This window comes from Emydura macquarii, unplaced genomic scaffold (genome assembly GCF_026122565.2).
Source record: "Emydura macquarii macquarii isolate MOO-44397 ecotype Brisbane River unplaced genomic scaffold, CSIRO-AGI_Emac_v2 contig_2994, whole genome shotgun sequence".
NCBI lineage: Eukaryota > Metazoa > Chordata > Testudines > Chelidae > Emydura > Emydura macquarii.
The window spans coordinates 4590711-4617129 of NW_027133131.1; the positions used below are offsets into that span (position 1 = coordinate 4590711).

A 26419-nucleotide genomic window follows, 5' to 3' on the forward strand; every position below is an offset into this window, starting at 1 on the left:
GAGCAAACCCTCCCACAGCCCTCAGGAAGTAGAGGATTGCGAAGAGTATAAGGTCAGAAATAGCTACCCCTTTAGGGTGCATCCATTATCCTTGGTCCTCGTGCGATGCAGACTCTGAGATGTGAGCGCCCCCAACTCTCCTTGACTTCTGCCGGCCTTGCAGGTGCTCGGCAGCTATCAGGCCTAATGCAGCCCAGGACGGTGTCCCCAAACAGGCACCTCCAGTCAGTGGCCACTCCTGGAAAACGTTGGCCCAGCTGTCTTGCAGAGTCAGCGTCAGAGCTGGGTTAGACTACAGGCCCCCACCCAGTGGAGCAGCGCACAAAGCCAGCTGCGCAACCGCTTGAGGCGGTGTCTTCTCTCTAGAGGCCGACTTGGCCAGCTGAGCTGTGGCTGGGCACTGGGCCAGCTTCTCGGTTATGATCCGTCCCCTTGTGCCGCTCAAACAGTGCAAAAGAGGTTGAATGCTGGCTGAAAACAGCAGGCATTAAAAGCGGGCACAGCTGCTCACCCTGATGTAGGCAGTGGGGTTGGGACATGGCTGTGCCATTCCTCCACTGCCTAAGTGACTCTAGGCCAGTCGTGTAAGCAAGAGCGGCCCACAGACTACTATAACTATAGCATAGAGCACCCCCAGTGTGGGCGAGCTGGTCTTGCTGTTCTAGGAGTCTCCACTAGCTCTGAAGATTGACCTTGCCATTCCCATAACTGGCCTGTCTTGGTGCTTTGCTTATTGGTTGGATTTATGTTGCAATAACCCCTTTCTCTTGTCTCCATCTCTTCCAGAGCTTCTCCAGGACAGATCGGCTGCTTAGACACAAACGAATGTGCCAGGGCTGCCCAACCAAAACCCCTGACTCGCAACTGCTGCTCTAGGAGCCTGGGTGATGCGTCAGAAAAGCTGGGAAGTGGACAGGATTTTCAGTTTTCTGCGTCTGGTTTTGCCTGCTCCGGTTCCCCTGGCTAAGGGGGGCAGAGTTGGGGACGGGGACTCTCCTGGACTCTCAGATGGGGTCCTGACACTGTAAATAAGCTGTGGATGATCTCGAATCTCTACCCAACCAGCAGAAGCCACCGGCAGCTGTGTATAAACCTTCTTTTCCATTGGTTTGTTTTTGAAGTATCACCATTTGCCTCTCAGGAAAGGCTTCGGGGGACAACAGAGCAAAGTTAGCTACGCTCACCTCAAACTCTTAACACTTGCCATCATCTGATCAACCAGCTCACGCCCATGCAGAGCTCACAGGTATGAAATCTAGCGGGGTGGAAATAAACTTTGTTGTTGTTTTGGGGTTTTTTTTAACCAGTCTCACCGGAAGAGACCAACAAAGCAGTGGATTATGAGGCAGCTGCGGAGGATTTTGGTTCAAGCGTGAAATGCAGGAACTCATCTCAGCCGAGAGCTTTGCTATGAGGTTTGCGGAGCTTTTATTTCTAGAGCATCTGGTTTTGTAACTGAGTTTCCTCCTGTTCTTTCCACGTTCAAGAAACAAGTGAGGATGTTGGAGGGGCAGGGAGGGGAGCACGCTGTTGCAGGGGGCACTCGGTTGGAATTCTTGTGACACCCAGCAGCTCGTGGGCCGCTCCTGGGTGGGATGCGGTCAGCGTCTTGTGGAACAATGTCGTGTGGGCAGCTGCTGCATGTGTGGCCGGGGTGACCCGTGTGGTATTGTCTGAACATGTCTCTTAGCAACATGCAAACCCCTGGTGACGGGCAGTGCTGCTGGGTATACAGCCCAGGACTGTGGGGAGCGGCTTCTGCCAGAAGCTGCCCTCCTTGGTCCCAGCATGTGTGTATGTGAGGACGCTTGAGGTGATTACATTAACAGACATGTCCCTATTCCCCTCTGAGCTGAGGAGGGAGCCTCTGGAATTCAGGTCTAGTCTGGTTTACCTCAGCAGGCCATAATCTGCCCTCGCCTCAAACACTGCAGGGATTGAGTCGCACTGGGGAAGGCTTTCAGATGGTAAGATCCACCCCTTTGTGTTTTGACACCTAGCGCTAGCCGGGATTGTTGTGGATTTGGGGGGAATTTAACCCACTCTGATTTCACTTCCATTACATTGGTGCCCTGTCCACTTGGGGGTGGACACCCCGTAAATAAACTGTGATCTTATCTCTGGCAACTCTCCAGGGGCTCAGGAACAATGGGCAGAGTTCAGAGGGAGCTAGGAACGGCTAAAGGGACCTGCAGGGAAAGGCAGCTAAACTTCCTTCTCTGGAAGAAACAGAAACAATGTGCATGAAGGAGGGGGCCAGGTGCCACAGAAGCCCTGATTGTTTCAGACCAGAAGAAAAGCCTGTTACCAAAGACTCAGCTCTGCCTCCCCACATCCCCCTTTTGCTCCCAACACGTTTGTACCCCGCATCAAAAATTTCATACCCAGCCACTGTCAGCTGAGGATCTGACTTTACCCGGTCGGTAACAAACACACGGAGGAGGAGGAAGAGGCTGTTTGTGTTGGTGAGCTTCCCCTCCCCCTGCAGAGACAGCTGTACAGCGGTATATTGGAGACTCCTTGTTCAGCGCTCTGCGTTGGGCGCTCCACCCAAATGTCCCCGTCGGTATAGCTAGAAGGGTTAGTCTTTCCCTTGCCGTCTCACTAAGCTTGGCCCCTGGGTACAGCAGCTGGCATTGCTGCACCTAAGGATCTGTTTCTGCCCCCAGGTTTCGCTCGGGGTCCTAGTAATGGTTCTGGCTGGGGGTGGAATCCACCTTCTGAGCATCAGTGACACTGGAGCAAAGCGCCCCAAGGAAATAACCTAAATGCTCTTTAATATGTCGGTGGCTCTGTCGCTTCGGACTTCGAATCACGCGTCCCCCGTTGCCCTCTGTTTAGCTAGCTACGTACCGAAATAAAATCCTTTCTGTAGTAGCTTTTCCGAACAGCAGAGCGCGCTCTGCACTGGTGCAGCCTGGCCTTGTCTAGCAATGTAAATGCTGCCTATGCTTTATCTTAGGCCAGCGGGGCACTGCTAACGTTAGCAAGTTGACCCCTCTGCCTCTTCATCTCGCTGCTACGGTTCCCTTGGGTCTCCGGGTCCCTTCAGCCTCCCTTTCCCCATGGTTGCTGCTCCTCATCCTCTTCTCCCCCCCACAAAGGAAATAGGAATGGGTTTCTAATCTTGGATGTAATTTTTTTTTCTTCACCCATATTTCTCAGTGAGACACTCTGCCAGGACAGATTTGCAATGCTCCCTGCTGCTAGATCCTGCTCTGCCTTCCTCTGTCCCTCAGAGATGGGCCTGAAAGCCAGTTTCCAAAAGGAACAGAATTCTCTCTCCCCCCCCCCACAGCCTCCGCACAGGACAGGGCAGCCTGGCTTGGCCTGACGCGTCCTTGATCGGTTCTTTTACAGAATCTCGAGAGCAGCGTGTTCCCTGCACCATGTGCTGGATGCACCAATATAAACGCTGTCCTTGAGTGATGCCCTTGGTCCAAATCTCTTCCCTGTGGAGTACAGCGTCTGCACGTGCATGCTTGACTGAGATCTCCTTTGAGGTACAGCTAGAGCAGAACCATGTAGCTTGAGTCGGCTTTCCTAAGTGCCAAACGCTACCCGTCCTACCGAATCCATCTGGAGCTGTGAGTTTAGGGCACCTGAAAGAATCAGAACCCTAGACTCAATACTTGAATTCCTTAGGTCCTGAAATAGCAATGGCCCAATTTCCTGTTGCATCCGACATCCTTTGTCATCACAGAGAGGTGGGAGAGGTTAAATGGGCATCCTCTGCATCTTGGTCTGCCCGTGCTGTCAGACAAACATTGCTTGTAACCCGGCAGGGTGTTTCTGTCCAGGCCATAGATCTGTCCTCTTGCAGAGTTACACCACGAGATACATTCCTGCTGCCTACAAGCCGGCAAGTGACTCAGCCGCCTCTTTGAGACCATTTCATCATGTTTCATTTTCGATGCCAGTTGCGTGATTCTCCGCCAGGCATCCGCAGGCTTGAGTTGGAATTGTTTCTTTTCAGTCTCCGTGCCCGTGAAAGGTCACACACCCTGTCGCACATCGGGAATTCCTGGATGGTGGCTGGAATCAAAGCAAAGGCTCCGTGGCCAGCCAAAAGGTCCTGCTGGTGTCTGTGAGGTCTGGTAGACTGTGGCATGGTCTCCCCAAGGAAGCCCCGTTGATTCCATCACTCAGAATCAGGCGAGGCAAAATGCCTGTAGCTCCATTGCAGGGAGCAATGGGAGAAGCGACTGGCTAGCTTCTCTGCTGGGACTTCCATGTTGCCAGCACCTGGGTGGGCATAACAGGGAAGGAGACGTTCTCAGGACACTTCCATCACAGACTCGTGGCTCATGCTGCCCTGGACAGGAGAGGTGACGACCCTTTGAACCCTGCTATGCCTTGCAACCTGGCTGTGGGACGTAAGGTCGAGGGACTGTTGTATGGAAGCAGCTTCCAGGCCGGCCATTGGTGGTTACCATTCTAGCAGGTCTAATCAGATCAAAGCCGACTGAGAAGAAAGGAGAAGTCACTTTTGCACAAGACTTTCCCAGCTCTTTCTTCATCACTGATGATGGAATTTAAAGTAACTCGCAACTTTTCCTGCCCTTCAGAGAAGCTAATAATAGACTCTTTCCACTCTCTTACAGTCTGTATTTGGTAAATGAAGATTCACTGCCTCCCTCGCCCCCATGTTGTTGTGAAGGGAGCTGAAATCAGCCGTGATGTTCAGCTTTACCTAGCACCTTATCGTGTCAAAACATCAGCACCATTGATCATCTGCACAGCTGTGGGAGTAGCATCTTGCCGCTGCAGCAAGTTGGCCTGTCATTCGGTTGGACCCCAGAAATCATGGCTTTTAAAGAGAGACCTCGTTGATGGTGTCTCACATCGGTAGAACTGCTCTCTCCATTAGGCAGTGAGTTTGTTTTCACGGATGGGATCAACACTGAAAGCCTGGAGGTGGCATCACTGGGGCGTGGCCTAGGGAACGTCACCCGAAAAGCCTTTAATCCTCGATTTAAGATTCTCTCCTGAACAGCCATGAACTGCTGTTCAGCCCTGGCTCCTGGTACCCTGTGGCAGTAACGGCAGAAACGTGATGTCCTGTTGTGTATTTGGTGTCACTATTTATTCTCCTGCCCCCACCCAATGAGTAAAGGCAATGGACTGGAAATCAGGTCGTTGGCGCTAGTCCCAGCTCTGACACTGACCTTGGGCAAAGCACTTCTCAGTATCTGTGTTCTCCAGGTGCTAATGGAGCTAATTATGCTGCTTTTTGCAGAGAGAAGTATGAAGTTTTACGATAGGAACACGAATCGTCTGTATAAAACTGCTGATGGTGGATTGTTGGGGCATTAGCTGTGACGTGAACATCGGTTGGCTGCCTGTTGCAATCTGGCAGTACTTCTCCCCAGCACAAGGGGGCAATACAAGCTATCCTGTACTACTGCTGGCAAAAGGGTGTTGGCAAACGGTTAGTTCGGTTAAACCAGATGCTCGTTTAGGTGACAAACTAGCTCACTCTTGCTTGTGAACTTTGAGCGGATGGGACACCTGTGGTCTGGGACGAGAACCTCGGTGCTCAAAACTTCTCAGGGCCTGAAGCCGCCTGCATTCAGCATTGCAGAGTTTGAGGCACATGTGATCTGTGCTGCTGGGGTTTTTCTCAAAAGCTGTTTTGACTTGGTGGTGGGGAGCTACTAGTGTCACCGCTGCTACAGAGAGACCTGTTCCTTGAGTAACTGATGCGTGCAGGCAGTGTGCGATATGAAGAGTTCATCGGTCTGGCTGACACTGCAGATTGCCCCTGCGGTATAGAAGCTGCAGCTGTTTTGAGGCCTGAAGGTCAAATTGTTTGCAGATGGGGCTGCCTTTTTCTAAACCATTTCTGCAAAGGTATTTCAATTTCCAGTAAAACCTGCAGGGCTGGGGCTAACCGCACAGCTTGTGTCCTGCAAACCCCTCAGACGCTGCATGTAAAAAGGGTTAAATTTTATATGTATAAATTAGAGACTTACAATGATTTGAACATGATTTGTCTCTTATTTTTTAAATGCTCTTAAGTCACCTGTTATGACATTCCAAAGTGAATCATGATATGTTGGATTAAGGCCACTTTAATTCTGAATTAGAGCATCTGCACTGGGATTTGATGCTGTTTAACTAACCCACTATAAATTCATCTTTAATTAATTAGGATTAATTTTCCTGCATGTCCCTTTATAGACAAGCCGTTAAAGCGCTACACCCAGTGGCTAGGAGTAATAGTCAGTAATTTCAGGACTCTTCATGATTCTTCTAAGGATGTAGACGCTTCTTCCTGGCCGGTTTGCAGCCCAGATCGCATGAGAAAGGTGGGGGCCGTGCGAGTCACAAGGAACACAATTGAAACTGACTAAAAACAAAAGTTTCCCTGTCTGAGCTGAGCAGAGTGCAAAAGGGCAATCAGGCTAGCACGAAATAAATCTACTGACAAATCATTTGTTGGCTCTAGTAACACCCGGAGGGAGATGATGAGGATTAAAATTGGCTTTTAACTTGACTGTAGCAGCTGTGCTGGGGATAATTATACCTGTGTAGTTAAAACAACGCAACCCTCCAATGCGAACATATTGTGGAGTGCAATTCGAGGCTTCTCTTGCTTTCGAGCTAGGGTAAGCCACACTTTTGCAAGCCCCTTTCTGTCACAGCGAGGTGCATTTGCACTGAAGCTGCCACCACAATGTTACTATCCCCAGCCTCTCCATGGCTGAAAAGCAGGTGAGTTGCAGAGCCCTAGGCATCGGACTGGCTGGTTCTCTGGAGTGGGGTTGCAAATAGGCGCTTCATCCCCTCGTGCACCCGGGTAAAGCTCATTTTTCCTGTAGCGTCCCCATGAGCCCATGTCTGGTGGCAGGCTGGGGGAGGCCAGTGTCTGGCTGTGTATTTCAGGGAAGGGACTCTGCTCTCGAGTGTCTGTGTGTGCATGGCAAACTCACCGAACGCTCGTCTGATTTGTGTCCAGCTGTCTCCTCAGGTGAGGCCTGCATCTGGAACCGCCTGGGAAGGGTAGCTGGAGAGCAGTGCGACTATGTCAGTAGGGCCTTGATGGCGCCCTTTCCCATCTCTAGCCAGTGCGATTTCCTTCCCTGCTTTGTGGGCATTAAAAATCACCCCGACACAAAACCGCACTCCCTGCTGCAGGATGGGGTGTCTTCTGGCACGGGCCCCCAAAAGGCAGGGATTGGAAACCGTGCTGCCAGCTAAGGGCAAGAGATTCCCCCCAACACACACCCCGGCCTGCCCTCGAGTCAAGGGATGTGAAAACCAGGGGATGGCTGCCCAGATGCCCGTCGCAGACACAGGATGAATGCAGTTGTGCTAGCTACACAGCGGCATGACACCGATCTGTGAAGACAGGTGGGAGATTGCTGGGAGTCATCCCAGAACTACTGTTTTGACCGACGGACCAAGAACTCTCCTGTATTAGTGAATCCGAGCTGAGCGGTATCTGGGAAGTCCCATGGCTTACTTGTTTGTCTTTTTTTTTTTTTTAAATATACTTATTTTGCGAGGGGGGGTGGGGGGAGCGCGTGTTACTGATGAGATAAATGAGAATCACTTTTAAACTGTAGTTTTTATAAGATGTTATAAACTTGTATCTTTTTACCATTAGTGTGGTGTCTGTTCCTTTGTGACTTATTTAGAGTATTTAAATAAAACTCGTGTTTTTTCTTTTTTAAACTCTACTCTTGCTTCTTATCTCGATTCACTCTAGGGGCTCAGTTCCTGATCTGAGCAGCAGTGCAGGAAAAAACACCCGGCTAGCCTACGGTGAAGGTTTTGGAAAAGGGGAGTGGTGATTTTTGGGAACCTGGCTGTGAGGCGCTTTAGAGGATTTGCTCTCAGAGAGCAAATACTCCATGTTCCGGATGTCAGACCCTGTTAAAAGGGTCCCAGTTTGGACCACTAATCACTCTAGACAATATGGTAGCGCAATGGGCTTCTGTGTTACCACAATAGAGCTAACAACTAATACAACCTTGGCCTGTGTAAACTTCAGGAAACCAAGAACTTCTCCCAAGTAGCTAAAGGGTCAAAAATCTGCTGTCACTGTGGTAACTCTTGGCTTTATTAACCCAGGGAGTTTGCAGCCTCACGCTGAGGCAGAGGATTTTTAGCTTCCTTTTGAAATTGGGTCAGGCGTTAACGTGAATATTAATTGTGGTTATGGTAGCTAGGACGGGTGATGGTGCATAGCCAGCCCGCGTGTGTTAGGACAAGATAAGTAGCTGCGGCTTAGAAGACAGCTTTAATTTAGCTGAGGTTAGTCCTGCTTTGAGCAGGGGGTTGGACTAGATACCTCCTGAGGTCCCGTCCAACTCTCTGATTCTGGTTGTTGGCATGTCGTTTTGGGGTATGATCACTGCCAGGAGGCTGGACTGGGGGGCACTGGTCTGATGCGCTTACACCCGACAAATCCAGGGTACCGATTAAACACAGAAACTGTAACAGGATGTGGCCATAGATGCTGTACCAATGGCTTTGTGGCATGTCTGGCTGATTCCGCTCTGCACGGGGAAAGCTATGCTCCCTGCCTTCCAGCACGGCAGCCTGTCACGTACGGCTCTCCCTGCCCCTTCTGCTGCTGGGGCTGCTGACCTGGGCCCTCGGCTCTCCCATGTGCTACGGAGCAGCAGCCTGCTGTCTGGTTTCCCCCACCCTGCGGGCTTTGCGGGAGTTGACGCTTGTCGGGAAAGCAGCCACGTCTGGAGGGAAGTTCTGCTTTTGAGCAGGGGAAGCTGCTGAGATGAGAAAACGCACAAAGCCTCCTCCCAGACTTTCTCTTATTACCCAACCCCACTGTGTCCTGCATCAACCCAGCCGGGCGCTTTGCTCCCCCCTCCTAGCCCGGCCCGAGAGGTTTATCTACTGCTGCTTTTAAGCCAGTGGGCCTGAATCTTTAACTTCAAGCATAAAGACTTCTGCTGCGACAGCCGCGAGGGCTGAGTTCAGTCGCTGTGCCTGAACTCGGCAAGGGTGGTTACAGCAGGGGCAGGAGATGAGTAGCCCCGGGCTTCCTCCTCTGACAGACAGGAGCCTGTGAGCACACTGCAGGGGCTGCAGCGAGAGAGGCTTGTCTTGTTGACGCAGGGTGCAATGGTGTGAGCGGCTGATCTTCCATCGCAAAACCCCCCCCCCCCCCCCCCCCACTTCCTTGCTACCACTAACAGCTAATTAGCAGGACGGGAGCCAGAGCTCTTCTGGTCAGGGGTCCAAAAACGAAAAAGCAGCTTTTTCATTAAAGCTTTTTTTTTATGATGCAATTTTATGGAAAACCCCCTCGATGGGGGAGGGGGGGAAGGTTTAGTTGGTGGGGGAGAGAATCCTAATTTCCCATGTCTCACACACCCCCCGTTTCTGGGGGAGGAGAAGTTAAAGTAGGGGAGTTACACACACACACACAGCCCTGCATTCATTTTTGTGTGACAACACTGGCTTTGATCCAAAAGGCTTTTTCTGGTGACTGGTGTGGCAGGGAGAGATTTGAGCTGTTCTAGAGCTGGGCCCTACACATCCCAGCAATGCTCAGTTCCCCCCAGTCTCTCTATTTTTGCCCCCTTCATTGTATCTGCCAGGAAACTACCCCTCAGGGGCAGGGCCCAGTAAAACAGTGGCTAAAATGGCCAGAGCCCTTTATTCCTGTCTGTGTTCACCCAGCACAGTGGGGGAGGAAGTTAGAGCAATTCCTTTCCCAGGGGGCTGCAGGGGGTGGATTATTTGAGCGTCCCTGAGGGGTGCTGGAGAAGAAGAGAATTGCTGGCCCAGGGGGGGAGACTCCCTAGGTTAATTCAGGCTCCCAGCAGTTGTCAAGTGCGGGTTTCGCTGGCTTTGTGCCTCTGAGCCCGGTTGGCAGGACGGATGAAGCCTGCTGCTTCTCTTCTGGCACGGAAGAGCCCAGCTCTGATGGCAGCTGCCCCCCCCCACCCCCCCAGTGTCTGTGGTTGGCCATGAGTTTCCCCTGGCTCCGCTCGGCCCTGCAGCGCTCCCATGGTGCCCGGAGCAAGGCTCTTCATTAAATGAGACGCGCCCCCTCCGTCCCCCCCCCCCCAAGCAGGGCGTTGCTGCTCTGTAGCTGGGCCCTTCCTGCTAGTCCCTGACCCCAGAGCCAAGCTCTGCCGCTGTGCGTGGGCAGTAGTTTGTGCCGGGTTGGCGCTGGGGTTGCTGCCTGACGGGCTGCGGGGGGCAGGGGAGAAGCAGGCGGGGGGGCAGGGCATCGGCCTCCCGGGCGGGCGAGGACGGGCATCAGCACTGGGCTTTGCATTGCAGGGGGGAGGCGGAGCTGGACACGGTCCCCGGGAGGCAGCCTGGGCTGCATCCTGCTCCTCCAGTGACAAGCGGGGGCACCTGGTGGCTCCACGGGCCTGGTGGGCAGCACGTAGCGAGCGGTGTGAGATTCCTCCGAGCGGGGGGGGCCTTCCGCCTGCGCCTTCCCTTCCACGGGTGGCCCAGCCAGGGCGGGCCCCATGCCAGGGGGGCCGCCAACCAAGCTCAGGATGGATGGCGCAGCAACGCCGTGGCCTCTGGGCGCCCCTGCCACCAGTAGCTGGGCGCTGCTGGGCTGGGGCTGGCGGCGGGGCAGCCCTCCACGCCACCTCAGTCCTCGTTGTACCTGGGGTTGATGACCGTGGTGGTGGCGCTCTGGTACAGCGGGTTGTTGACCTGCGAGGACAGAGAGGTTGCTGGACTCAAAGGGGAGGCTTGGGGGGGGGGGGGGGGAAGGCTGCTGATCTGGGCCTCAGGGAAACTGGGGTCTGTTCCCCTAACCCAGGGCAAGTCGCTGCCCTGCTCTGCGCCTGGGGGGTGAAGAGTCAGGACCGGATCCTGCTGGGGGGCCTGGTGCGGAGAGGAGGAATCTGCCCCACTCCAGCACCAAATAGGGCCAAGGGCTGGAGCGTCCTGACCCACTGGGACACCTGGCAGGGGGGAGATGGGCTGCAGCACCTGGGGAGGGAGGGAGGCTCAGGGGAATCCTGCCCGTTAATCCGGTGCTGGGACTGGATGGCCATGGGGGGGGCGAGGGAGCCGCAGCCTGCTTCCTCCCGCCGGCCCCCGGCAGTGAGTGTCTGGCGAAGGGCTGGATGGGCCGGGCAAGGGCGGTGGCTGGGGCTGGCATGGGGGGGAGCGGCCAGCGGGGGCCCTGACCTCGTTGCCCCTGGCCCGCTCTCGCTCCCTCTCGAAATGCAGGTACTCCCGCCGGTCCAGGATCTCCAGCGAGAGGCGGTAGGCGATGATGACCAGCAGGCCGGTGATCACGATGCCCAGGCCCACGCCCAGCACGATGGCGAAGGTCTGGTCACCCTCCGCTGCGGGGAGGGGAGAGCGCAAGGTTGAGGGAAGCCGGCCGCAGGTTCTCCCCCCACCAGGTCACGTCCCCCCCCTCCCCAGGGCTGGGGACGTGTCTCAGGAACCACTTCTGGGGAACCCCCCCCCCCCAGTTCTCACACTGCTTAGTCTCCCCCGTCTCCAGCCTACACGACCCCCCCCCCCGCTCCCTCTTCCCAGGGGGGGATAGTGGGGGGCCTGCCCCACATAGCCCCCCCCCACCCAGCCCCAATGGGTGCTCCCCGTCCCTGGCTCCCCCCTTCCCCCCCCCCCAGCTCCCCGAGCTCTCACCGTCCTTCTCTTTCACCGTCAGGCTGACCACGCCCCCGTCCGTGCTCTCGATCAGGAAGATCAGGATCCGCCCGTCCTCCGTCTTCTCCTTGCACCACCGCTCGTCCAGTTCGGGCGCCGGCTGCACCGTGGCCTTGGTGTGGTTGCAGGCGGCGCTGCAGTTCCGGCTGAGCGGGCCCGTCCCGAAGGCCTGGCAGTCGGCGCAGTCCCTGTGGGGCGCCCGGGGAGGGGGGGGGGGGGGGATGCCGTCAGCTGGCCCCTCCGGGGTCCCCCCCACCCCCGGCCTGATCTGCCCCCTTGAGCCACCCGCTCCCACTGTCCATCCCCCCACCCCTCTTCCCTGGCCCCAGGACACTGCCTGCCCCAGTGCACAGAGGTGAAAGGTCCTGCCCCCTGCCCCCAAGCACTTGGGGTGTCGGGTGCCCGGGGGGGGGGCCCCCCCCCCCCCCCCACTCACCGGTGCTCCTCGCAGGGCGTCTGGCAGCCCGGGCACCAGCTGCAGAGGCTGTCGAAGTAGCCGGGCTGGCACAGGCACTTGTTGCAGACGCAGCGCCCGTGCCCGCTGCACTCGGCGCCGTCCCGCAGACACGCCCGCTGGTCCAGGCTGCACTCGCAGGCGCTGCCCGCGTAGCCCGCCTCGCACTGGCAGCTGCCGCAGCGGCACAGGCCCCGGCCTGCGGGAGGGCAGGGCGCCGTCAGCCCCCGGCTCCCGTCTGGGAGCCAACCTGGTCCCCCTGCCCCACCCAACCCCAGCCCCATTGGCTCCCCCCGGTTTTCCCACGGGGCGATGCGGAGCCATCAAAGCTCGTAACTTACCTATCCGGCCCCCCCCCCCCAGGGCTTCTCCAGCCCCCCCCAGCCCAGCGGGGCTCTGGCTCCCCCAAGCCTGGCACCCATCCAGCCCCCAGCCGCGCCCGGCCGCCCGGCCCTCACCTCCGCAGAGCCGCCCGTCGTGCCGCTCGCAGCCGGCGTCGTCGCACTCGCAGAGCGGGCCCCGCGTGTTGCCGTGGCACTGGCAGGCCCCGCAGACGCACTGCCCCTTCCCGCTGCACACGGGGCCCGTGCCGTTCCCGCCCCGGCACCCCGCCTCCGGCTCCGGGGCCCCGGCCAGCTCGCACTCACACCGCTTGCCCACCCGGCCAGGGTTGCAGCTGCAAGGGGAGGGGGTGGGGGTCAGGGGACCCCAGCAGAGACGAGGGGTCCTTAGCCCCCCCCCACCACTGGGCCCAGCGCCCCACCAACACACACACACTCAGCCCAGCTTCCCCCGCCCGCCCCCCCCCTTCTGGGCTGCCCTCACTGCCCCGCCCCATTGAGCTGGGGTGCCCCCAACGCCCAGCCCCATCTCCCCACTAGGCCAGGCTGCCCCCCCCCCCATCCTGCTGAGTAGATTGTCCCCACTGCCCTGGTCCGCCCCCCACTCTTCTGCCCCAGTCTGCCCACTGACCTGCCTTCCCCCGCCCCCAACCCAGCATCGGGGCAGGGCTTTACCTGCAGACCCCGCAGGTGAGGTTGCCCTGGCCCCCGCTGCAGTGGGGGGCGTGGGGCTCGGGGGCCCCGCAGGGGCACTCGCACAGCGTCCGCAGCTCCACCCGCACCTCCTCGCTGAAGCCCAGCACCCGCAGCGCGAAGTCCTGCCGTCCCTCCAGGCAGGCGTCGGCCTGGACCGTCACCGTGAACCTCACCTGGGGGGGGGACGGGGTGAACACCCCCACCAGCCCCATGCCTGCTCCGGCCACAGGCCCAGAGCACAGCAAAGCAAAGAAACCACCCCCCACGCACCCCACTGAGCCAGCTTGCCCCCTCCCCACCCCGGGCTCCCCTAGCCCCCCCTCCCCCTCCCCAGTGGGCCAAGCTACCCCAGCCCCCCTCATTGGGGCCGGCTGTCCTAACACCGCCCCAGGCCACGAGCCTGGCCTCCAACAGACAGACTGGGCTGCCCTTCTCTGCCCCCTTCGCCCCCCATCTGCACCTGCCCTGGGGGTTCAGGGAGCCAGGCCGTGGGGGGGTGGCTCAGCCGGGGGGGTCTCCAGAGCCCTGGTGGGGGGGGCTCAGCCGGGGGGGGTCTCCGGAGCCCCGCAGGGGTCGGGCGGGGAGGGGGGGGGGCTCACCAGCTGGTTGATGCGGACTCCGGAGCAGACCCCGCCGGGGATCCCGCGGGCGCCGGTGCCGGAGGCGGCGTCACAGTGCGACTCGTAGGCGATGCTCACGCCAGGCGGCAGCTGGGAGTGCTCCAGGTTCACGGTGGACGACAGGCTCTGGGGGCAGAGGGGCAGGGGGAGCCGTCCAGGGGCCGCAGCGAGCAGGGGGTGGGGGCCCGAGGCACAGGGACCCCCCCCTTTGCTCACCCACCCCGCCTGCCCCTCCAGCTGCCACCCAGCCCGGGTCCTAGCCCACAGCCCCTCCTCCCAGCCTGGTCCCCAGGCCCCCCCTGCTCTGAGCACTGGACGACCCCCCCCAGCCGGCCCCTCCACCTCCTCCCCTGAGCGCCAAGGAGACCTTGCGTGGGGTGTCCTGGCCAGCGAGGGGCCCTGCAGGGATATGCCGGGTGCTGGGGGGTTGCTGGGTGTGGGGAGCCTGCAGGGATCCCTCAAAACTCTCAGCCCTTCCCCCACCGTCCCATGCCATCCCCCCCCCCGCGCTGCCCCCCCTCACATTGTAGGCATCAGAGATGAGCTGCACCACGTTGCTGGAGTCCTCCTTCAGCTCCCCCACCACCGACTTGGGGATCAGCCGGCTCAGCTCCTGGGGGGGTTGTAAAGGCTGGGTCAGTGAGTGAGCCACTCCCCCCCTCCCCCCGCCCGTCTCACCCCAGCCCCGCACTCACCTGGTACACGGGCAGCGTGGCGCCGGTGACGGCGAAGATAGGCTGGATGTTAGAGGCGGAGAGCACCTGGGCCAAGTGCCCGACCGAGGGGTAATCCTGGAAAGAGAGGCCGGGCCCAGCTGTCACTGCACGCGCCTGCCAGCCCAGGGGGGGAGGCTAGCCGGGAACCGAACCCAGGGGTCCGGGCTCTGACCCCTCTCCCCGCCCAGCACCGGGACCGGAACCTGCGGCAAGTCACCGGCGGGGCCGTAAGGATCTAGGGGACGCCCGCTCAGAGCGCCGAGAGGCACTGGAGGCTGGGTGACGTCCCAGCAGGCTGGAGAAGGGCCAACTAGCAGCTGGCTTTGAAAAGGGGAACAGAGAGACCCCCGGGGAATTACAGCCCAGTCAGCCGAACCTCGCCAGCTGGAAAGCGCCTGGACTAAATGACTAACCAAGTGGTGTGCAAGCACCTAGAGGCTAACGGGGGGCTAAGGCCTCGCCAGCGCGGCTCCGTCAAGAGCAAATCGTGCCAAAAGCAACCTCATGTTCTTCTTTGACAGAGTTTCTGGTCTAGTGGGTGGGGGAAGTCGTCGCCGCGTGTCTCTGCATTGTCAGAAGGCTTCTCACACAGGCTCACGTGACTTTCTCATAAGCCAACTAGGGAGCCGCGGTTCACGTAAGGCGGTTGCATAACTGGTTGGAAGCCCGTCCTCCAAGGGTAGTTATCGATGGTTCGCCGTCAGACAGGGAGGGTTTTAGTGGGGGTAAGTCCTGGGTCCGACGCTAGTCAATATATTCACGAATGCCTTGGCTAACAAAGCGAAGAGGTCGCGTGTAACATTTGCAAATGATACCAAACTAGGAGGGGTTCCCAGCCCTTCGGAGGGCGGACTCGCAATTCGAAAGGACCTTGACAAATTGGAGAACTGGTCTGAAATCAGCAACATGAAAATCAATAAAGAGACATGCCAAGTACTTAGGAAGGAGAAATCAAACGCCCCGCTGCAAACCGGGGGATAACTGCCAGGCGGCCCTACCGCTGAAAAAATAGCATGGGGGTTAGCGGAGATCACAAACCGAATCTATTATGCAGGGGGCTGGAGTTGACGACCTCTCGAGGTCCCTTCCAGCCCGACACGTCTGTGAGTCCGTCAGTCCAAATTCTCCCTTCGTGGACCAGGCTGGAACCCAGGAGTCCTAGTTCCCCATTCCCACTGCTGAAACCACTAGACGACACTCCCTTCTGAGACCCAGGCATAGAACCCAGGCGTCCGGGCGCTCAGTCCTGGGCTCCGACTGCACCCCTCTCTTTTACAGAACACGCTTCTTCCCCCCTCCTTGTCCCAGCCTCCCCCAGCTGGGGGCAGTGTGTGTGGCAGGGGCCATCCCGATTGCCCCGGGGTGGGGCACTGAGCCGGGGTGGGGGGAGACCTACGTAGAGGTGGCTCATGCTGTACAGGCCGTTGGCGTCCAGGTGGCACCGGTTGTCGTTCGGGAGGTAGATGCCGCCCAGCTTGCCGTCCCCCGCCGTGTGGAAGACGTCATCGGACGTGAAGACCAGCAGGCGCGTCACCTTCCGCCAGCCAATCTGCTCCTGGGGGCAGGGGGAAGCAAGGACTATGGGTACCCACAGGCCCCTCCCACTCGCACGCCCCCACCCACGCCCCCCTCCGTGCACCCACGGGCACATGCATACACGTGTGCTCACACACACCCCCCCCCCCGCAGCAGTGCACACAGACACACCCAGGTGCGCGCTCAGAGACGTGTGAGCATGTGCCCCGGCAGAGCTCTGCGCACACCCATTCACGCACTTGTGCGCACAGAGCCCACGTGTGCACACGACCTCACGCGCACAGTTATACATGCTGAGCACACGCTCGCATACGCACGCACACACAGAGCAAATCGCATGTGAGCACCCACACACACACACAGCCATGCACACACCAACATTAATGCACACCCAGGCGTGCGCATGCACACCCTGGCATCAATACACACGTGCACAGCATTTGCACACATAGAGACACCCACACACCCTGGCAGCGATGTGCATGTACACACCCATTTGCACACTTGTGCATGTACACACCCATTTGCACACACATAGAGAGACACACACACCTCCTGGCAGTACACACCCATTTGCACACACATAGAGACACACACATACACATCTCCTGGCAGTACACACCCATTTGCACACTTGTGCACTCACACAGCCATGCACATCCTGGCAGCCAATGAAAAGGCCGGGTATGCCCAACAGCCGGACTCCCCCGGGCAGGCCCTGCGGCTACTGTCCGCCCCCCGTGGCTCACCTCACACACGGCCGCCTGCATCATGGCGTCGAAGCCGCCCTCGGGGGAGTCCAGGTTGCCCGAGATGCGCTGCTGGCTGACGCGGCTCTCGAACTCGCTGGCGTTGTCGGTGAGCGGCAGCACGTGGCGGAAGCTGACGGGCGAGTCACACTGCTCGAAGCGGTTGGGGCAGGGGTTCTGCAGCTTGGCGGGCACCGTGCTGACGTAGGGCAGGACCGTCTTGTCCACAAAGGAGCCGAAACCTGGTGGGGCAAAGGCAGAGCGGCTGGGGTCAGACACCACGGGGCCCCAGAGCCCCACAACCACCCTGGGACCCCCCCTCTCCCGTGCCCGTCCCCCTCTCTCCCCTAAAAACCTTCATCCTCCTTCTCTCGTAGGGTGGGGCATGGAATCCAGGAGTCCGGGACCCCAGCCCCCTCCGCTCTAACCATTAGACCCACCAGTCCCTGCCCTCCCTTCGCCCATTGCTGCACTCCCACCCCACGGAGCACTGACTATGGGGCCAGGTTCCCACGGCTCGGGGCTCCGTCCGCGCGCCATGCGGGGAGCAAAGCATGAGGAAGGGGTGGGGGGCGCATCGCCCCACGGGGGGGTGGGGAAGGCTTGGCCTCGTACCGATCTTCACCGACTTGGTGACGTTCCTGAGCGCAGCCAGCAGGTCGCTGCCCAGCTTCTTGATGTTCTCCAGGTCGTCCTTCATGGAGTAGGACAGGTCCATCAGGTAGTACAGGTCCACGGGGTAGCCCTCGGCCCGCTTGAACCGCACCGAGAAGCTGCGCTGCTCGCCTGGGGGGCACGGGGAGCCAAGGACCCGACTCAGCTGGGAAACACGCTGCACGGCCAGGGGCTTGAGGGGAGACCCACCCTCCAGTCACCCCCCACCCCTCCATCCAGCCATCCCTCCACCTACCCCTCGCTCACCCCCATTCTTCCATCCAGCCACCTACCCACCTCTGTCCACACACACCAGCCCCCTTCACTCCTACTCACTCATCCACCCACCCATCCAGCCAGCCCCCTCCATCCATCCGTCCGTCCCCCCCCCCCGCCCCGTCCGTCCGTCCCCCCCGCCCCCTCCATCCGTCTGTCCATCCTCCCCGCCCCCCTCTGTCTCCAGGAGCTCCCCAGCGCTGGTTTTTCTCAGCACACACAGGTTTTGTCTCTCAGCAGCTTGTGGCTGGCGTTTCAGAAGCAGCTCGTGGCCTGGGTGCACAAACCCCTTTGGCCCCCCACCGGTCCTGGCTGGGGTGTCCTGTCACCAGCGCCAGGGGGCATGTCCCCGGAGCAGCGGGTCACCTGCGGGTTGACACCAAGGGCTGATCCGTGGCGTGGGCAGATGTGATCTACCCTCCACGTCAGGGCCACGCGGCCGACGTGAAGGGCCGGGTGCTGGCAGAGGCAGGGGACTGGGGAGGCCGGAGAAGACCCGGCTGGGCCCCAGCCCGGCACAGGGGCCCCGGTTCGAGCCACAAGCCTCCCCGCTCCAAGTCTAAACCCCGGCGGCACCCACCGGGCCGGAGCCACAGGGCGATCCTCTGGGGTGCCAGCTGGGTCACCGGCTCCTGCTCGGCGCTGTCGCTCAGGGGCGCATCCTCCAGGACTTCGTGGCGGCCCCGGGGCCCGACCACGTCCTCCGGGGCACAGCCGCGACGGGCCAGCTCCTCCGGCGTGGCGCACCGCCTGACGTCCGACTCGCTCTGCTCCGTGAAGTTCTGGGCGGGGGAAGGGGGCTCAGCCCATGAGCCTGGGCACCTCCCCCTAGTCTGCTCCCCCGACACACGGCGCCCCCCACAAGATCCTTCCCCATTCCCATGGGCAGACACCCCCCCTGGGGAAACCCATCTCCCTTGCTGTCTCGGGCCCACCAGCAGAGCAGCGGGGGGCAGCCGCGTGCCCCTTTCATCTCAGCATAGGGGCTCCCTCCAAGCCCGCCCCGGGACGGGCACTATCAGGGGACACACACACCCTCCGCCTGGCCCCCCCCCCACCCCGGGACATGCGAGAGGCCCTGCTGGCGGCATTTGTCACTGATGGTTTCCTGTTGCCGTAGGTGACAAACCGCAGTTTAGGCAGCGGGGGGGGGGGGGGGGGGGGGGGGGGGTTTTCATCAGCACTGACCCCAAACCCCCTTCCCCCAGCCCTTTGCCAATGGCCCCACAGACACAGCTGGACTGGACCCCCGCCCCCAGTCTCTCTGCTCCCGGCACGTTCCCTGCGCGGCGGGAGCTCGCCAAGCCATGACGAACAGACCCCCCTGCATGGGTGGGAGGCCTGGGTGGGGCAGAGGAGCCATTCCTGCTGCCCCACCCCACCCCAGGGTGGGGCCACTGGGGTTTCACGCCATCCCGTCTGGAGACGTGGCAAATGGGAGACCTCAATCCTGCCCGGCTGCGGCCCACTGCAGGGGCGCTGGCGGGCAGGGCGGGCGACACGGTGCTTCCCAGCTGGGGGGATCGCCCGTTCCCAGCCTTGCCAGCCGGACTGCCAGGCGGCCCCAGGACCCCCCCTCTGCACCAGGAGGCAGAGGGACGCCCCCGGGCAGGGTGGTCAGTGACAGCCGGGCATCTCGCCGCACCACCAACCCGCCTTGCACCGACTGGCCAGATCCCATGGCCGGAACTACTGGGAGGGCAAAGCCACCTGCTGCAGGAGCGGGCAAAGTCGGCTCGAACGACCACAATAGGGGCTTGGAAGGCAGGACTCCTGGGTTCTATCCCCAGCTCTGGAGGGAAGTGGGGGGGGTCTAGTGGGTTAGCACAGGGGGGCTGGGAGGCAGGATACCTGGGTTCTGTCTCTGGGAGGGGAGTGGGGTCTGATGGGCTAGAGGAAGGGGAGGTTGGGAGTCAGGACTCCTGGGTTCTTTTCCCCGTTCTGCCACTGACTCACTGTGTGGCCCTCGCCGAGTTGCCCCCTTCTCTGTGCCTCAGTTTCCCCCCCCCCCCACACACACACACACTCTCTCTCTCTCTCTCTCCCCTGGGCTGCCCGGCTGCGCTGCACCTCAAGACCCTTCGCTGGAAGGGGCGAGAGACAGGGCGGTTGCTCTGAAGTTACACGACCCCCCGCTCTCACACTCGGAGATTCCCCCCGCCCCCCGGCTTCCTGCCCTGGCAGGTGGCAGGATGTGGTGAGCTGCTGTCACATGGCAGCTGGGACCCCCCCCTTCCCTTCCCCAGGCTGGGATAACGCACTTGAGAGGATTTCCGCTGGGGGCAGGCTGCCCATCACACCTGGGGGGTGGGGGGTAGCTGGACACAGACTGCACAGGGCTGGGATAGCAGGGGTCTGCGGGTCGGGACTGAGGGGCACCAGCGGAGCGGGGGGGGGAGTTCAGGGGTGGGATAGCAGGGGGCTGTGGGTCAGGGTTGAGGGGCACCAGCAGAGCTGGGGGGGGCAGGGAGCTAGCACAGACGCTGCCTGACTCAGCTCGTTATTTTCATAAACACCAGGACTGTGAGAAGCGGGCGGCGTGGGGGGGGACAGGAAAAGGTCGAGGGTGAATCAGAGGCCGCGGCTGGGACGAGGAGTCACTTTTGTCTGACAGCCCAGCGGGCGGGCATGGGCAGGGCCAGCTGGGGCTGTGGGTCAGGGTCGAGGGGCACCAGCGGAGCTGGGCATGGGGGGAGCCCAGGGCTGGGCCAGCAGAGGAGGGGAGATGAGCCTCCCCCCCCCCCAAACCCAGATCACACCGGGACCCTCCAAGGGTGGCAGGATCCCTCCTGCCCTGGCCCAGCCCCGCCGCCCAGCTGGACTCCCCGGGGGTGGGGGCGGCCGTGGGGCTGCTCGGTGAGCACACTCCACTCCTGGGGGGGGTGGGGGGGGGGGGCACTCGCTTGCATCTCCGGCCCCCGGCCACAGGCACTTACCAGCGCCTTGCACCAGGCGCAGCTGGGCTGGGAGCGGATGCAGTCGCGGCAGGAGGCGTGGGGCCGGCAGGAGCCTGCAGGGAACCGGGGCGACTGGTCAGGGGACCCCGACTGCAATGTCTAGCACAGCCCCCCCCCACAGTGAAGCCCCCCCCACCGTACAGCCCCCCCACTGCAGAGACTCCCCCACGGTGCAGCCCCCCCAACCATGCAACCCCCCAACTGAACCCCCATTGCGCAGCCCCCCCCAATCTCCCAGACGTGTGTTTCCCCACAGCCGGGCACTCAGGGGCCAACCATGACTAGGAGTGGGGCCCGGCTGGAGTGGGGCAGGCTGGGGGGACAGGGCAGGCTGTGGGGCAGAGGGCTGGGTAGGGCTGGGCTGGGTAAGGGTTGAGGGGCTGGCTGGGCAGGCCCTGCTGTACTTCCCCCCCGGCCTCTCAGACGGGGCCCCAGGATGGACACAGGCCAGGGCCCCCCACATGCTGCCCCTGGATGAAGTGACACCCCCAGTCCCTGCCCACCACCCACGGGCGTCTCACCCCACTGCGGTGCTCAGACAAACCAGAGACAAGTCTCCTGCCCCCCACAACCCGCGACACCCCAACCCACTGCCCCCCAGCCCCACACCACTGACCCCCCCTCAACACGCTGCCCCCCGCTCCTCCCCCCGCCCGCCCCCCATCTCCTCTCCTTACCTGCCTCCAGCACCTTCTCGCCCCGTCCCGCTGTCAGCGCCAGCAGGAGGCCCAGCCCCACCACCAGCCCGCTGCCCCTCATGGCCTGCCGAGGGAAATGGAGGATGGTGAGGGGTGGGGAGACCCCATTACTGCCCCCCCCACCCCCCGAAGCCTGGTGCTGTATCTGCCTCGCCCACCCCCGGCAGCAGCCGAGGTGTCTCCCGCCCAGAGCCACACGCTGATCACCCCCTCCCCCCCCCCAAGGGAAGTGACAGTGCTGTGCGGGGGGGACAAAGCCTGGCCCCCACCTTGGCCTGGGGCATTTCACTTCCCGCCCCCCGCCCCGGTGGATTCCCTGCAGCCAGGCACAGAGCAACTCACCCCCCCCCCATGACAGCGAACGCCCCCCACTGGGAGCGCTGGAGCAATGGGAACGTCTCTCTCCACCCCGGACGGGTGCAGAGGGGCCGAGCGCGGGGGACAGGCTGCGGTGTGATAAACTGGCCTCCTCCCGCCACGCTCGCACGCGCCCGGAGACACACACACGGCACGTGCACTCAGGCCCCCTCGCACACCCGCCCCACACACACACCCCGGACACACCCATGCGCCACGTGCCGCCAAACCGCTCGCACACCCGTGCTGTGCGTGGACATCCTCGCCCAGACACACACTACAGGGCCCACACAGCCCCTGCACACACACACACACACACAAACACACACACACACGAGTCCCTGCATCGTGAGCCGTGGCGTTTGTCTATGGAGGGAGCTAAGACCAGGTGCAGGCCCAGCTACACACAGCCCTGGAGACGCGCACCCGTCCCCCCGCCCCGTGCAATCTGTGATTGTGATCAGCACAGGCCTCAGAGTGTACCCCCCCGCCCCCCCAGATTTTGATGCTTCCTCCCCACCTCCGGGACGTGTCACACAGCACCGCAGAGGCGGCCTGGAGCCGGGCCCCAGAGCCTGCCGCCCGCTCCCCATCGCCCCAGGTGTCTGTCAGAGACAGTAGCTGTGGTTAGCCCCCAACTTTCCCTCCACACGCGATCGCTGCTGAGCGGAAGCAGGCGCTCGACGCGCATGACGGGGCGAGGGACTCCTGGCTTCGGTTCCCAACTCCGCCACCGGCTCGCCGGGCGCGGCCTTGCTCCGTGCCTCGGTTTCCCTGTCTCTCCGGTGGGGATTTGGAGCCAGACACGAATGACACCCACCTGCCTCCCTCCCCTCGGGGGGGCGTGGGGCGAGGAGCAGAGCCCAGAAAAGGAAGGTGAGTGGTTCACCGAGGCAGAATGTGTCAGCAGCCAAGCCAGGAAGAGAACCCAGGTGTCCGGGCTCAGAGTCCCCCGCTCTAACCACCGGCCGCCTCGATAATCTCAGAACAACTCGCCCCCCACGCTCACCAATAGATCCCACTTCCCTTCTGAGACGAGAACCCAGGAGTCCTGACCCCCAGCCCCTTCCTGCTCTGCCCCCCAGCTAGGAAATTAGAAAATTGCTTCTGATCGCTCCTTCAGCTGCCCGTCACAGGCCCGTCACTTCCACGGGCAGAAGGAACCTTCCTGGAGCCCGTCCTTTAGAAGAACCTCCCGTCTGCCTTTGTCGGCCAGGCGGAGAAGCCTCCAGCTCTCAGAGGCACGTCAGGCCCTGGACACCCAGGTCAGAGCCCCTCGTCCGGACGCTCAGCGCCTTCGCCAGCCCCTGGATCAGGGCCGGGTCATCCTTCGAACTCGTCCCTGAACTGTGCAGCAGGGAGCAGCGTGCCAGCAGCCACGGGGACAGGGCGGTTGACGGGGCCCTGCGCACGTCCCTGCGTCTCCCCCTTCAACGGCGCAGGATCCAAGCCACCCTGGCGGCCCCGGCGGCGCGCTGGGAACTGGCGCGGAGTAAGCCACCCTGTCGGCCCCAGGACCGACCCCCCCCCAGCCCGTGGGTCACTCACTGACTTTCCCAGCCAGGCTCTTGTGTCATCACTTCCCACGCCTAGTTCCTCTCGTGCCACGCTCGTGGGGCTGCAGAGCAGCACTTCCCCTTTAACACCAGCCAGCCCTCGGGCTGCGGGGGGGGGGAGGCTGAATCTGCTGCCCTGGTGACCAAAATTCCCGCCTGGGGTGGAAGGGGAGTGGGTTCTAGTGGGTAGAGCGGGGGTCTGGGAGTCAGGACTCCTGGGTTCCTTTCCCACCTGGGAGTGGGGTGTAGGAGTTAGATCTGGGAGTCAGGACTCCTGGGTTCCATCCCAGCCTCTGGAGGAGGCCAGGGTGGGGTCCAATCAGTTAGAGCAGGCGGGGCTGGGAGCCAGGGCTCCTATAAATCGGAAATAACAAAACCTCAGTGACAAACAACAACCTGGAGGCCACAGCATGCCACGGGACCAGCAACACCCTGGGAAAGGGCCCCTGGCATCCGGGGAACCAGTGTCCGGCCCTGCTTTGGTTATCTTTTAAGGGTATCCCCGACACGACTGAAAACCCCCGGGACCAACCCACCGAGACTCAGCCGGGCACGACCGGAGCGAAAAGCACGAGATGCTCCACCGTGAGCAGAAGGGGAGAGGCTGCCACAACTCATCTGCGGCTCAGGCGCGGGGGTGGGCACAACACACAATCTGCCAGTCGGGCACAACACACAATCTGCACCCCGGGGCAAAGCACAAACGCAGGCTTCCCGGCACAGCCCTCGGCCAGGCGTCCACATAAGCATTCACCAGTCGGGGTCACTGCCTCGATTGGTTTTTTTTTTCCCTTGAAAGTAGAAAGGTTTGAATTGATTCCCCGCCGTTTTGTGACCCTCTGGGCCGAGCCACACCCAGATTTAGCCGCACAAGGGGTGAATTGAAAGCGACCCGGCCCTTTCAGGGCGTGGGGACTCCCCTGGCAGAATGAAAGCAGCTAAAGCGGGTGAGCTGAAAGGCGTTTTGTTCCTGACCTCGGTTCAGCTACTTGCATTCCTAAACACAGCCCAGCCTGGAGATAAGGGAACCGCTCTGCATTTACACTAGACCAGCGCGGAAGGATCAGCCCAGCTTTTCCCTCCTGCAGCCGGAGGGCTCCGGGGTTTGCACGGTCTCAGCTGGGAACCAAAGGCCTGGGCCGTGGAGGACAGGCCGGTCGCTCTCAACGAGCCCTGCTGGCCTTGGAAGCTACAGCTCGACTGTCAGCCTGTCGGGATTCAGCTTCCCGCCCCGGCTTTAGGGGGAGATCCCAGCTGAGATGCTTCCCCTGCTGTGTGTGCCAAGCAGCACAGGAAATACGAAACCCCGGGTCCAGCTAGCTCAGGACACCGCTAGACCTGGTGGCTAGCTCCCCGAAGGGACACAGGGTATAACCTGCCCAGAGGAGCCATTTCTACCTGACCCCTCAGTTAACGGCTGCTCCCGCCCTGAACAAGCGGGGGGGGGGGGGGGGGCTCTGAGCCCCAGCGCTTATCATCCTGCCCAGTGTCACGGCGCACGTTCACCATATCATCCCGCCCGCCCTGCTGAGCTCCTGGCCCCAACCAAATCTCGTGGTGGGGAGTTCCGCCGGCTAATTCTGCCCGGTTTTCAAAACAGCCTCGCTCTTTCTCTTTTTGTGTCGTCTTTCTGAGCCGTCTCTTTCTACCTTTCTTTCTCCATCCATCCATCCATCCACATATATGCCCATCTCTCTTTTTCTCTCACCATAATGCCTACCTTTCTTTCCTTCCCCATATCACCCACCCATCTATCTATCTGTCTGTCTGTCTATCTATCCATCTGGTGCACTGATCTCCTTAGGATCTAGGACTCCGAACCCTACGTTCTCCCTGGGCCAGGCTGTCACATCGGGTCCACTGGACACAGATCAGCCTTACGCCACCTCCACCCTGCCGATGCTCCTGCCGGCCCAGCCCCAGCCAGCAGTTTGGTTCAGCACCCCCAGCGCTAAGCCCCCAGGGCATTGCTTCCCGGCGTGGGATAAGCTCGCACGGACACTAACCAGCTTGACGGAGGTCCGGGGGACGGTGGGACGGCCTGGGGACCGGCCGGCTCCGGGGAGCTGTGCAGAAGCGCTTGGCCCCGTCCCTTCCTCCTCTGAGGCGGTGCAATTTGCATGAATCTTTTGTTGATAGGAAACCAACCAAAGCCGCGCTATGGCAATGTGTCAGGTGGGGGGGAGGGAGGGAGCAGCCCAGGGGGACGGGGAGAAGGGTGACGATCAGGAGACGACGCTCAGGACCAGGGCGTCGGCAGGGCTGGCCGGGAGGTATGGGGGGGCTGTGGGTCAGGACCAGGGGTGTCGGCAGGGCTGGGAGGGGGCGCCCCGGGCTGGGCTGGGGGGGTCAGGACTGAGACGCGTCATGCACAGTGACAGCCCGGTCCGGTCATCCACGGGGCCTGACCCCGCAGCCTGGGGATTCAGCGGCAAAGCCCGCGGGTGAGCCCCAGCCCCTGGGCTGATGCCGCTAAGGCCACGGCGGTTTCATCAGCCTCGTCCAGGGCCCAGCCGCCGGAGGGCGGCCCGGAGCACGGGTCAGCCACGCACAAGTGTGTGCGTGTGGGGGGGGGAGGCATGATCCTGGGTGGCGGGGTGTGAGCATGTCCAGGGAGGGGGGGCTGTGAGCAGGCTGGGCTATGGATGTGGGGGATATTCAGGGGGTGGGGGGTTGTGAGCTGGCCGGGGGGGGGGGGGGCAATGCATGTGGGGAGGATTCAGGGGGTGGGGGGCTGTGCATACTGCGGCTACTCATGCTGAGTGACCCCCCCCTTCCTGTTTTCGTGATGGTTTCTCGTTCTTAGGAACACCCCCCCACCCCCACCCGCAACCACAGAGAGTTTTTTTTCTGCTTTTACAGCCTCGTGCGGACAGCTCCACCCCTGCGCGCCCCCCACCCCCACCGCGCCATCCTGTCCCCCCCCCCCCCCCGGCCTGGAGAGAGCCATGACCCCACCCACGCCCTGCCCCACCGGGCTGGGATCTGGTGCCACAGGCAGGTGTGGCCTGGTCAGTTCCTGGGTGGGAAACTCCAGGGAGTTGGGGGGGGGGGCCTCAGGAGGGGGCGCTGTTCTGTCTATAGGGGAGGTCGGGGGGGCTGTGCTGGAGGGAAGGGAGGGGTCAGGAGGGGGCGCTGAGCTGCCCATAGGGAGGTCGGGGGGGCGCTGTGCTGG

The 26419-nt window shown here is 61.2% G+C and overlaps 2 protein-coding genes across 6 annotated transcripts in view; one reads left to right on the top strand and one right to left on the bottom strand.

The window, feature by feature from the left end:
• Positions 1-7776, top strand: part of ZNF740 (zinc finger protein 740) — a 13400-nt gene extending 5624 nt beyond the window's left edge. Inside the window, exons 7-8 of one of the 5 annotated variants that reach the window (XR_010916516.1) lie at positions 787-1246; positions 6184-7776. Coding sequence is in view for 1 of the 5 variants with exons in the window: in XM_067529721.1 (XP_067385822.1) it covers positions 787-876 (90 nt within the window). In the remaining 4 variants the exon portion in view is untranslated. Of the gene's footprint in view, positions 1-786; positions 5981-6183 lie in introns of those variants that run through there. The other 4 variants (XR_010916517.1, XR_010916518.1, XR_010916515.1 and 1 more) reach the window with 4 other exon arrangements.
• Positions 7777-10072: 2296 nt separating this feature from the next.
• On the bottom strand, positions 10073-18355 carry ITGB7 (integrin subunit beta 7). The gene is made up of 13 exons (XM_067529477.1): positions 18257-18355; positions 17362-17532; positions 16747-16988; positions 15858-16016; positions 14441-14536; positions 14269-14358; positions 13725-13871; positions 13105-13298; positions 12547-12764; positions 12071-12287; positions 11614-11822; positions 11143-11303; positions 10073-10659 (listed from the first exon to the last, which is right to left on the bottom strand). The coding sequence occupies exons 2-13, from the start codon at positions 17462-17464 to the stop codon at positions 10594-10596; spliced, it is 1902 nt and encodes a 633-aa protein (XP_067385578.1). The 5' UTR covers positions 17465-17532; positions 18257-18355; the 3' UTR covers positions 10073-10593.
• Between the last annotated feature and the right edge of the window lie 8064 nt (positions 18356-26419).

Excerpts from the sequence above, each read along its gene's own strand:
- ITGB7 (XM_067529477.1), bottom strand. The coding sequence starts at position 17,464 with ATGGACCTGTCCTACTCCATGAAGGACGACCTGGAGAACATCAAGAAG. Across the intron at positions 16,989-17,361 it reads CACCAAGTCGGTGAAGATCG|GTTTCGGCTCCTTTGTGGAC; the intron begins GTACGAGGCCAA and ends TTGCCCCACCAG. Across the intron at positions 11,304-11,613 it reads GACGGTGAAAGAGAAGGACG|CGGAGGGTGACCAGACCTTC; the intron begins GTGAGAGCTCGG and ends CCCTCCCCGCAG.